This window comes from Mercurialis annua, linkage group LG7, assembly GCF_937616625.2.
Source record: "Mercurialis annua linkage group LG7, ddMerAnnu1.2, whole genome shotgun sequence".
Lineage (NCBI taxonomy): Eukaryota > Viridiplantae > Streptophyta > Magnoliopsida > Malpighiales > Euphorbiaceae > Mercurialis > Mercurialis annua.
The window spans coordinates 46,649,791-46,662,159 of NC_065576.1; the positions used below are offsets into that span (position 1 = coordinate 46,649,791).

At 30.8% G+C, this 12,369-nt stretch overlaps 2 protein-coding genes across 3 annotated transcripts; one reads left to right on the forward strand and one right to left on the reverse strand.

The window, feature by feature from the left end:
- The first annotated feature begins 5,184 nt into the window (after positions 1-5,184).
- On the forward strand, positions 5,185-9,142 carry LOC126655769 (peptide chain release factor PrfB1, chloroplastic). 2 transcript variants are annotated; one of them, XM_050350065.2, is made up of 7 exons: positions 5,185-5,429; positions 5,607-5,678; positions 6,709-6,929; positions 7,360-7,563; positions 7,706-7,921; positions 8,246-8,432; positions 8,690-9,142. In XM_050350065.2, the coding sequence occupies exons 1-7, from the start codon at positions 5,258-5,260 to the stop codon at positions 8,989-8,991; spliced, it is 1,374 nt and encodes a 457-aa protein (XP_050206022.1). In that variant the 5' UTR covers positions 5,185-5,257; the 3' UTR covers positions 8,992-9,142. The 2 variants fall into 2 exon arrangements, with proteins under 2 accessions (XP_050206022.1, XP_050206023.1); XM_050350066.2 differs by having other exon boundaries at positions 5,340-5,429; positions 5,574-5,678.
- On the reverse strand, positions 9,076-10,631 carry LOC126655770 (ornithine decarboxylase-like). The gene has a single exon (XM_050350067.2). The coding sequence runs from the start codon at positions 10,535-10,537 to the stop codon at positions 9,236-9,238; it is 1,302 nt and encodes a 433-aa protein (XP_050206024.1). The 5' UTR covers positions 10,538-10,631; the 3' UTR covers positions 9,076-9,235.
- Between the last annotated feature and the right edge of the window lie 1,738 nt (positions 10,632-12,369).

Consider the following 12,369-nt stretch of genomic DNA (forward strand, 5'->3'; position numbering starts at 1 on the left):
TAGTTAATGTTTATGTCTATTATATTAATTACTTTGTTTAATAGTTATAGTTCTACTTGTAAAATTTGTACTGTTTTTCTTTTCTGTTTAATTTTTTTTTTTAATATTATCTTCCATGGATTTGATATATATCATGTATGGTAGTTTGTCGAAAACTGATTATCAGCATATAATAGTTGGCTTAATACATAGTTTGACCCCTGAACTTGTACACTTTTACCCATCTAACCTCTAAACTTAACGTCTCACCTATCGAACCTCTGAACTTGTTAAATAATCCGATTTAACCCCTAAATTTGATAAATACGTAAATATTGAACCCCTCCGTGCCACCTGTCACTTGAAACATTCTAGAAGAAATTGTGTACGGAGGGGTTCAATGTTTACGTTTTTATCAAGTTCAGGGGTCAAATCGGATTATTTAACAAGTTCAGAGGTTCGATAGGTGAGACGTTAAGTTTAGAGGTTAGATGGGTAAAATGGTACAAGTTCAGGGGTCAAATTATGTATTCAGCCTATAATAGTTCTTTCTGATAAATTAGATTTGACAGAAAACAAGTAGGAATTTCATTCGCTCAGCAAACAAAAAAAAAAGATAAAAATATTTTATATAGGGTAAATTACTTAAACCCCCTTATATTTTAATGGAATCCACTGACTCACCCTTGATTTTTATAAATCCACTATGACACTCTTCATGTTTAGATATATTATATGATTACATGACTCACTTATTAATTTTTTTCATTAGTCAACTTAGTCGAAGGGTTATATTTGACTCTTGAACTTATTTTTTGTCCACTTTCATCCAAAATTGTCAATTTATTTTTAAAAAATAAAATCAATTGTTTATTTTTTTAAACTAATAAAAAATTTAATAAAAAATAATATAAATATATTGTAAAATTTCAATAAACGTATATTTATATATTTTATAAAAACATTTTGAAAATATCTGTAAGATTTTAACATATAAATTAGGCTTAATTCCTTAAAAAAAAAACCACATTGTATTTTTTTTTCGTTTATACCCTGACCTTGTAAAAACACCATTTGTACCCAATTTTGAGTTTTTATGTTTCATCTCTACCCAAAAGCATTAAATTGTACTCTTTTTATTTGAAAAAGAGTTTAAAACAATCCTTCATTTTTAACTTATATACTAATTAAATATTAATGTTATTAATAGTACAAAAATACCATCTTTTTCAAAAAATTAAAAATAATAATAATTTTTTTAGAAAATATATCCGAATTTTTTTTTTCATTTTTTTAATTTTTCTTCATTTTTTTAAAAAATATCTCCGACAAAAAAAATTAAAGTTAATAATAATTTTTTTTTAATTTTTTAATTTTTTTATAAAATTTTAAAAATTAATTAATTATTTGGGTGTATTTGATTATTTTTTAAGTTTAAGGATTTATTTCTATTTTTTAAAATAAAAAAAGTATGTTTTAAACTCTTTTCTAAATGAGAAAAGTACAATTTAATCCTTTTGGGTAGGGATGAAACATAAAAACCCAAAATTGGGTACAAATGGTGTTTTTACAAGGTCAGGGTATAAACGAAGAAAAAATGCAAGGTGGAGTTTTTTTAAGGAATTAAGCCTATAAATTATTAGATAATCACTTTGATGTTGAAAATATTAATTTTTTTGTGAGAATCATTTTATAAAGGGTTAATGTCATAAAAATTCACCAACTTTACACGTTTTCTCATTTTAATCACGGAGTTTAAATTTTCTCATTTTCATGCACGAACTATCATTTTTTTTCAAATTCATACACGGTGCTGAGATGTCACGGCTCCATTGGTGTAATTTGCTGAGGTGGAGGTCACTTTACACCAATGAATGAGTGCCACCTCAACACCATGTATGAATTTGAGAAAAAAGTGATAGTTCGTGCATGAAAATGAGAAAATTTAAACTACGTGATTAAAATGAGAAAACGTGTAAAGTTCGTGATTTTTTTGACATTAACCCTTTTATAAATCATATTTATTTATAAAATTACTAAAATATGAGAATTTATAAATTTAAAATTTATCTAATATATCCACGTTCAATTGGATTTATTAACAAATACATTTTATAATTTGATCTTTAAAATATTATATAGTTTTTTAGAATTTTTTATAAATATTATAAATAAATATTTTATTAAAATGTTACATAATATTTTAATTAAATTTAATGTCATTTTATAAAATAAATAATCAATTAATTTTGATAATTTTTGGATGAAACTGGATTAAATAAATAAATTTAAGAGTCAAATCTAATCTTTTGACCAAGTTAACTTTATATATCCAAATATGAGAGGTGTAGTAGATTTATAAAAATTAAGAGGAGAGTTAGTGTATTCCATTAAAACATAAAGGGGTTTAAATAATTTACCCAATATACCTGTAAAATTATATTTTTTTTAAGAAGAGATATTAAGCTTTAAACAGAACAACTAATATCTATTAAATACATCTGATCTAATATACGATGTATCGAAAAGTTTATATGTACAGTTAAGACTACGGCTTTGAGAAATGATATAATTTTCTTAATGTACAAAGTTAGCAGCTTCTAAACAATTAAATTTTCTCTACGTTAGTTATACTGAGTTTTATATAGAGGCAATGAAAAAAAAAAGAATCATATTTTTTTAAAAAGCTAAAATTTTCATTAATAATAATAAAAATACAGATGAACGATTTCTCAACATATTGAGTGAACTATTTTAAAAGAGATGATGAGAACTGTAAAAATATAAACATTGACTAGGTTTTTTCTAACCACCAAGCGGGTCACTCCAAAAAATTAGACTTTATTTTATTAACATGCTCGCACAGCTTCCGGAACGTTCTAGAAGAACCTAATCTCTAAATATTTCATACTAAGTAATTATTGATCTCGGTGGTCCTGTATCGCAGGAGCCACCGTTGAAGTAACATCCACAGAAACACCTTATTCATTAATCCATTTCAAAATTCGAACCGTCTCTGGTTCATAATTAGAAGAACTACCTCCATTTCCATCAGAACTTTGCAAAGGCAGCGCCTCGCTAGAAATGCCATTAACGTAAATCGCCTTTACAATCACAAGTTGTTTAATAAAGTTAAAATTAAATTATAAAATTGCTTAGATTGAATATCACAATCAAACTCTTTCACTTACGTGAAGAAAGAAAAAAAATAAATTTTCATGAAGAAAAACAATTAATTCTCATGAAGAAAGACAAAAAAAATTCATTAAAAAACAAATCAAATTTCTATATAAAACAAAAGTTAACCCATTGCTAAAAGTTAAATATTTTGGTGATCAAATAACTCGATTTTTGTTGTTCAAACATCTCGATTTAGTTTTTAATATTGAAATTTCATACTCAACAAGTGAAGCTAATTTAATTTGTATTATAATTAAAACAAATAACAAAACAACAAAAAAATTGAAATACCTAGGCTACTACCAACACTAAAAATTATCAAAAAAATCATTAATTATAACATTATTAAAATTATAATCAATTTAATTAGTTGACTATTACTAATTTAATTAACATTATTTTAAATATTATTTAACTAACCAACTTCTAGATAAAATTTGCTCTATAATTTTGAATGTCATCTATAATTTAAGATATTCAAAATAAAAATTTATATATAATTAGTACCTAAATTATATTTAAGTTCACTAATGTTGCTTTACGTGTTTCACACGTGTCTCATAGTGTAACTCGTCAAATATTATATTTATATTTAATTAATAATTAATTAGTTCTATAATTATAAATCGTATTTAAATATACAATTTCAAATAATTAATAAAATAGTAGTTAATTGGTAATAGTTTATCTTATGTATAGAGAATATAAATAGAAAATATCAAATAATAATTAAATTAGTAATTATTTAAAATAGCTTATTTTATAATAGATGATTAAATAATAATTAAAATAATAATTATTAAATATTTAAAATAGTATATTGTAGTTAGTATACTCTATATATTATTTTAATATAGTATTATAAATAGTTTATTTTAGTTAGTATCCTAATTCGAATAATTATCTCAATAGTTTTATAATTAATAATTATATTTAATAAAATAAAAAGAACATTAGTATAAATATGTATGTTCCCCCATTTGTACTTTTAAATATAGTACAAATTAGTATTTTTAGAAACGGACCGAAACGGCTGGTCGGACCGGTCGAATCGGGTTTAAGCTAATGAACCGCTTAGGACTGGATTGATCCGGACGAACCAAACATTGAACCGGTTGGACTGCTGTCAAACCGGATGAAGAGAATTAGTGACGGAAAATTTCATCGCTAATTTTAATTTTTTTAATTTTTCAAAAGTTTCATTAAACCCGTTGAACGATAGCTTCACCGACTCAGCCACCGGTTTGATTTTTAAAACACCGATATAAATATATCAAGATTTTAGGGTAATAGACACGAGAGGTATCCAAATTTTTTTGGCATACATTATTTTGGTGACTAAATTTTGATTTTTTTAATTTTAACTTTTAAACTTCATTTTTTTTCAATTTAGTTACTAAATTTAATTTTGTTTCAACGGGAGATATTCTGGCAAAAAATATATCTGGCAACCAGATTTTACTTTTTTGTTTACAAACTTGACATGTATGCAGATTTTGTAAAAAAATATGATTGAAATTATGCATAAGTGACATTTTTAGAAAAAAATATAAACAAAAAACGATTATCAATTGGAAATATCCGGCTGCCATATTATTATTTTAGCTGGAAAACCTCGGTTGAAATAAAACTAATTTTAGTAACCAAAATAAAAAAAATTAAATTCGGTTAATAAAATAAAATATAGCGATAGCTTCGGTACCTCCTGTCAGAGTCTCTTATCCTAGATCTTTGGTAAGAAGAAAACCTAGACCCCGAGTATTCGTTCGGTTTGTCTAAATCAGGCGCTATTTTTTTTCTAAATTTAAAATATTAAAGTTTTGATTGATTATAATGTAAATTGACTAGTAATATTAATAAAACAAATAAATAAATTTTTAGAAAAGTCTCTTTTTCTTTGTGAAATTCAAAAAAATCTATCTATATTCAAGAATTGTTTGTTTCCATTTTTTTTAAAAAAGGAAAATGGTTAAAAACGACGTCGATTCAGTAGGTGTTTTATCCTGAGAAAGAATCACAGTGCTTCTTCTTCAACCTTCCATTCAGTAAAGTACAGAGGCCATTAAAAAAACTAAAAAATAAAAGCTGAGTAAGAGCCATGGAGGCAATTACTGCTACTTTATTAACAGTAATACCTCCAAAACTCTCACTAAAGACTAAATCTTCATCAATTTTGCAGCCAAAAAGACCCTTACTTTATCCTCAAAACTCCACCATTATTGTCTCATCTTCATTTCTTTCTACTTCATCTTCTCAATTTTCCTCTTCTGGTACGTATTTTTAATAATTAACTGTAAAAAAATTATGGGTTGTATTGTGTGTATATATTATTGCCTAGATACTTGGTGATTGAGTGTTAATTTCATTTGTAGTAAATTATTGTCATGGTTTGGTATTCTAAATTTTGTCTACAGATTTTGTTGTCTAACTATTTGGAGTTGACATAGTTGTGTACAAGGCATCCGAGAGCCAGTTGAATGTGGAGGCTGAGGATGACACAAGGGAATGGGCTATGCAAGGTATCTTATCTTCTAGCCAAATCAAGTTTAATTCTTGCTGTACTTTGAGAGTTGTAAATTTCTACATTGTAAAGTTTGATACTTTCTTATGGGGATAGCTGAAAGTATTATATATGCTTATTAAAGATAATTTTGTTTCTACTAGTTGGCCACTAAATAGACCTGGTCACTGTCTCGGTTTGCACCCGGAACCAAACTGGAACGCCTGTGGAAAAAACCACGTCAGTGTCAGTTTAAGAACTGCAAAAAAAAAAAAAGGGTTTTCCTGTTTTGAGCCGGAACGAAACTGTCGAGGAACTGGGACTGAAGCGTCTCTCTCAGTTCCATTAGATCTTAGAACCTGATATGTGGCAGGTCTGCGGCTACCTGGCCTTGTAAAGTTGCTGAATTGTTGAGTTTGTATGCTTCTATACTGCTGGACTGGTTGTGAGTCCTTGGATTGTGGTATTGCTTGGGTTAGAGGCACTTCAAATGCCCAGGAAATGTATGTGTCTTAGAACTTGTACTTCCTTGTTATACTGCTGGTTTTGCTTGCTTAACGAGACCTCCATGAAATTTTGGGGATTTAAAGGCTTTTTGTGGCTTCTTTGAATGTTTTCCTCGTGTTTTCTTGGTTTATTCTTTAGTTATTGTTCATTAAACTCTCTATGATAAAAGTGGAAATGCATATATAGTAGTATTAATGTAAGCTTCAGTATAGCTGTAGTTGATTTGTGACTGCATATCTACAATGCTTGTTTTCGCCGGAATTTATTTGAATGATAGACATTCATTAAGCACGGAAACATTTACGGATGTGATTGTAAGTTAATAGAAAAAAGGATTTATGGTGATTGATATGCTACCGCCTACCAGTAGCACTATTGTCATTGGTTAGTAGTGTCTAGAATAAAGTGATACTTGAAAGGGTTAATGTTAAATTTCCTTTCACCATTTTATGTCTGACCTGAAATACCTCTGAAATGCTTATCTAGATATACTTGCTAAGTGCAACTTGCATCATTTGTTTTTAATATTCTATTGCTGGCAGATTTCTATATTTTAAGAAGGGACGTGGAAGCTGCAACACAGCGCGTTGAAGAAATTAGAGCCTCTGCTGGTCTGCAGGAAATAGAGAAGGAAGTTGCAGATTTAGAATCTAAAGCTGCTGATAGTACGTTCTGGGATGATCGTGCTAAAGCTCAAGAAACCCTCTCCGCTCTTACTGATGTAAAAGATAAGATAAAACTGCTAACTGAGTTCAAAATGAAGGTCTGAATTTTTTTCCTTCATCGTCTTATTTGGAACATGATTCTTTCATTATTTAATGCTAGCAGCTCGACATGTCTCCATGTAAATTTTAACACTTCTTCAAAGTCGTGTTCGTGGAGGTTATGTTATTTTTGTTGTAAGGAAGTGCTATTTATAGTCACCCTAAGGATGCAATTATTAGTAAGACTAAGAGCAAATGCAGTATCTGATTTATGTTCAACCGAATAGTAAGATTTACTACGATTTATGTATGTTTATTCATAGTTTAAGGATGTGATGGAGAGCAATTTCAGGTTGTGCATAACTTTGATATAATGGAATTGGTGTAGATACTCAATGTAAATTAAAATAGATAATCTACTGAAGCTCAGAAAGTTGATTCATCTTGGTTTATATTCCGAGTTTGATGGACATTATGTGCTGGATGCAGATTGAAGATGCTGAAACTATAATTAAGCTAACAGAAGAGATGGACTCCATAGATACTGGACTTCTTGAAGAGGCTGCCAGTACAATTAAACAATTAAATAAGTCATTGGACCAATTTGAGTTGACTCAACTTCTTTCAGGCCCCTATGATAAAGAAGGTGCTGTAATATTAATAACTGCTGGTGCTGGAGGCACTGACGCTCAGGTACTAAATCATAATCCAGGCAGCATTAAATGTTAAAAAGTTATGCTTTTCTTAGTAATTAATGACATTTAGCAGTTGATGAAATGAAACTCAAAATTTACTTCTTTTCATTTGTAAAAATCTTTCATCATTTCCAGTGCAGGACTGGGCTGACATGCTTCTCAGGATGTACGTGAGATGGGGAGAGAAACAACGATACAGGACGAGGGTTGTTGAAAAATCACCTGGAGAGGAAGCTGGAATTAAGTCTGTGACAATTGAAATTGAAGGCCGTTATGCTTATGGATATTTGTCTGGAGAGAAAGGAACTCATAGAATTGTGCGACAATCTCCGTTCAATTCCAAAGGTCTTAGACAGGTAATGCTATTGCAAATTTCATGTTAGCTTTTTCTCGAGGCCGAGTATAATGAATTTGAATAGGACTGGTCTCTAGATTAATGATTCGTTGTGCAAAAGAAATTGAAATCACGGCGTTTCCTTCTTTTTTAATACATTAACGGGTCAATGACCATGGGTTTCAAAATATGTTTAACCATCTCTTACACTCACCATAAAACTGATAACTCAGCTAGTGCATTGGAGAGGGTTTGAATGCAAGACCTCTCAAATCCCAATTGCAAATGCTCAAGAAAATATAAACAAGCTATGCATGTATATTCTAACTTTCAGTTGCATTAACAGACGAGTTTTTCCGGTGTTGAAGTCATGCCTCTTCTTCCTGAAGAGTCTCTGGACGTAGAGATACCTGAGGAGGACTTGGAAATCAGTTTTTCAAGGGCAGGTGGGAAAGGAGGCCAGAATGTAAATAAGGTTGAAACGGCTGTCAGAATTACTCACATCCCCACTGGTGTCACTGTTCGCTGCACAGGTGTGATTAATCGACTATTAATGGTTTATTATGCAAAAACTTGTAATTACTTCATTGATTGTCCTAAAATTAGCATTTTTTCGGGATTTTCTGTTATGGTGTTGAGGGGAGATTATACTTGAATATTGTTGGTTTATGCAATACCGAATCAAAATGTGAATTCGATTCCATGTTCATTTCAATTTTGTCAAATATTAAGGCTCAGACTATTTCCTTTTTGCCAAATTTGACGTCAACTATTTTCAATGACATTGCAGAAGAGAGATCCCAACTGGCGAACAAGATAAAGGCTCTTAGCCGGTTAAAAGCGAAGTTATTGGTGATAGCTGTGGAGCAAAGAGCATCTGAAATCAAGCAAATAAGGGGAGATGCAGTGAAAGCTGAGTGGGGCCAACAGATCAGAAATTATGTATTCCATCCATACAAACTCGTCAAGGATGTACGGACAGCTTACGAGACAACAGATATTACTTCTGTTATGGATGGTGAATTGGAGCCGTTCATCAAAGCTTATCTCAAGTATAAATACAGTATGACATTGTCTTCAACTAATAGATAGAATTATTAAACCTTTTTTTTGCCTCCTGATTGCTTGTACTATGTGCATATGAACAGTTAGGTGAATCTTATTAGCACATGAGGGTGAATCATGCAAGTCATTTTTATTTATTGAAGGCTGATTTTGAAATAAAATTACTGATTCGGATTTATATACATTTATTTTATTGATCAAGATTTGATATCTAATCAAATCGATTTTCTACCTAATTCATGCACATTTAAATGACCATTCTCTCCTTGCTTCAGTTTGGAGTTGAATATACAAGGTAAGTGGGCATTTCAAATCTGCTAAGTCCATTGAACTTGCTTGCAGCAGATGTGGTGTATGCACCCATATTATAGAACACAATCAGATCATCAACTTTCAGCTCAGGCAACTTGCACTCACTAACGACGACGTCTGTTGGATCGCAAGTTGGTCCGAATATAGTCGACGACTGAGCTTCACCATCTTCATTTCTCAGTAGCGGCTTGAACATCATAGATGAACGATCATATGCTCCGAGGTTAAACGATCCGTGATTCCCATCATCGATCCAGTACTGAGTTTGCTGCTCTCTTACCCTTTTCCCAATAACATTAGTTACCATTGTAAATGCAGTTTCTGCAAAGAATCTTCCAGGCTCGGCAATCACTCTTAGCGATGATGATTGATTTGGAAAATATTCTGTGATGGAATCATTAATGGTTCTTCCTATCTCATCAAATAACGGACTGTCTTTGAATCCGCCACCAATGTTAAGAATATGCAGTTGAGGCATTTCTAGTTTAGAAGCTGCATCAAATACATACTTTGCTGCAGAAATTGCATCACGGTAGACTTTCGCCTCGGTTGCTCTCGAGCCAACATGGAATGAGACTCCGACCACTTTCAGGCCAGCCTGGTAAGCATGTTGCAGCAGCGGCACCACCTCATCAAGAGAGGCGCCAAATTTGTTACCCATTGAACGCCATGAACTCTCGTCATTAACTTTGATACGAAGCAGCAATTCACATTTCGGGTGCCATTTTTTCATCTTATCAACCTCGTCTTTGGAATCAAAAGTTGTCAGATTCACTCCAACACAGGCTGCATACTTGATATGAGAAACCATCTTGCACGGATTGGCATAAACAATTCGGTCAGGATTGACACCGAGGCCAAGAACGGTTTCGATCTCAGCTTGACTAGCACAATCAAAGTTCGTACCGAGAGTTGCAAGAAGAAAGAGCAATGCAGGATCAGGATTGCACTTAACAGCATAAAAAGGCTTGACAGTTGGCAGGTTTTGGTTCCATTTATCGAGGAGTCGTACCGCAACCCCGAGATCAAGAACATAAAAGGGTTCAATCTCTTGTTGATTATCAGAAATCGATTTAATATGACCGTTCATCGAATCGGCTTGCAGTGTAACAACTTGATGATGGCCTGTGATCCTGGAGGTAACCTCTGATATGAATTCCTTGGAGGATAGAGGAAATTTGTCAGAATAATTATCTAGAGAAGAACAAGGAGATTTTGTACACTGGAGCTGAAGCTCATTTGGATATTCATAGCAATGCATGATTGTTTGAATTTGTTTTATAAACTTTTGAATTATGAAAACCTTATTTTCAAATATATATATACACTATAATAAAGTTGAGCATTAAAATGGGGATAGCTAATTTTATAATATTTGTTTCATGCTCATCTTTTTTTAACATTCTTTATTTTGAAGGGGCTTTATTATATTTCTAACTATGAATTTTGAGTTTCAGCCACTAACTTTTATTCTTCATCAATTAACTTGAATTTCAACCACTAATTTTTTTCCCCTCAATTAACTATTATTGACAAATTATTTTCTTTCACTAAGTGGATATTTTTTTTTCCAATGTAGCATATCTCGTTTTTTATTATTTGAAGATATTTTTTATTTTTAAGTAATGTTTAAATTTATAAAATTCTAACTTTTTTATATATCATTAATGTCAATAAATTGTAAAATATGACGAGCTTTTAATATTCAAAATTAAATTTAATTATTTAAATATGATAAATTATGAGAGAAATCAGTAGTCATCCTTTTTTTCATCAAGTAGTCTTGTCACAAAATTTGAGTAGAGATCAATCCGGCCCCAGACTTATATAAGTCATTTTTAATATTTTTTTAGTCAATTAAATTTCAAAATTTATATTTTGGAGTCAAATAAGTCATTTTAACTTTTTAATCAATTAGATCCAAATTCTCTTAATTTAATTTAAGTCAAATAACCCCTAATATGTATACCTCAAACGCGTGATTTATTTGACTCCGAGACATAAATTTGAGGATTTAATTGATTAAAGTGATCTATTTGACCGCGAGATATAAGTATGAGAATCTGATTGTCCAAAAAAGTTAAAAATGACTTATTTAATTATAATACACAAATTTAGAGACCGAATTGACCCTTTATTCAATAAAATTTCTTTCCTATGTAGCGCCTCAAGTTTTTCCCAATCCTATTCGAGTCATATCCTTCCACAAGAGCTAAGCTAAATTATATTCTATTGATGGCTAATTTTTGTTTTTCGATGTTAATTTTTTTTAGTTTATAATGTTATTTTTGCAATAAAAATATAAATTATCAGGTAATCTGACCGAAAAATGAAGAGTTTTGCGATTAATTGTTCAAAAACGTACAAATTGAATTAAATGATCTCGTGTCACAAGTTCAGGAGGCGCATTGACACTTTGTTCAAATATAATTTGAATCTGCAATTTCATTTGAGTTATAAAAACACCTTAATAACTCAACTGCACTCCGGAGGATTGTTTCGTTTTTATTTTAAAGGCAAAACCCATGCTAAAGCCCTCATACTATACCATTTTTCCTCCGGAAGCCCCTACTCCAAACTTGCTCACGTTCGAGCCCCTATACTTTGTAAAATCGAATTTTAACACCCTTAATTAGACGGAATTTGGCAAGTGTGCCTCACTCTCCGTTAGTTAACAGATATATGTTGAGATTTTAAAGACTTATCTAATATAAAATTATAACTTAATAGAAAAAGTGTAAAATGAAATAAATTTGATGGCAAAACTACCATTTGACCATCATCTTCTTTTTTTAACCTATCTCTCCCAAGTTTGAAAAACAAACTCTGAGATTTTAATAGACGTCGTTTTTCTTTCTTGGACCCATTCATCGCCAACTGCTTCTCCTTTCTTGAACCCATCGATCGTCGTTCTCCTTTCCGCAACCAGAATCGTTTACCAAAATTTAAAATTGAAATGTTTGAATGTGTTCTTGGTCGATTTATTGAAAGTATGAATTAAGATTGATTTCCAGATGAAGAAATCAAAAGCAGACCGTGAGTCTTTGAGAGGGTTTCATAAATGGGTTTTGATTTTGTGGGGTTTGTTGGAGT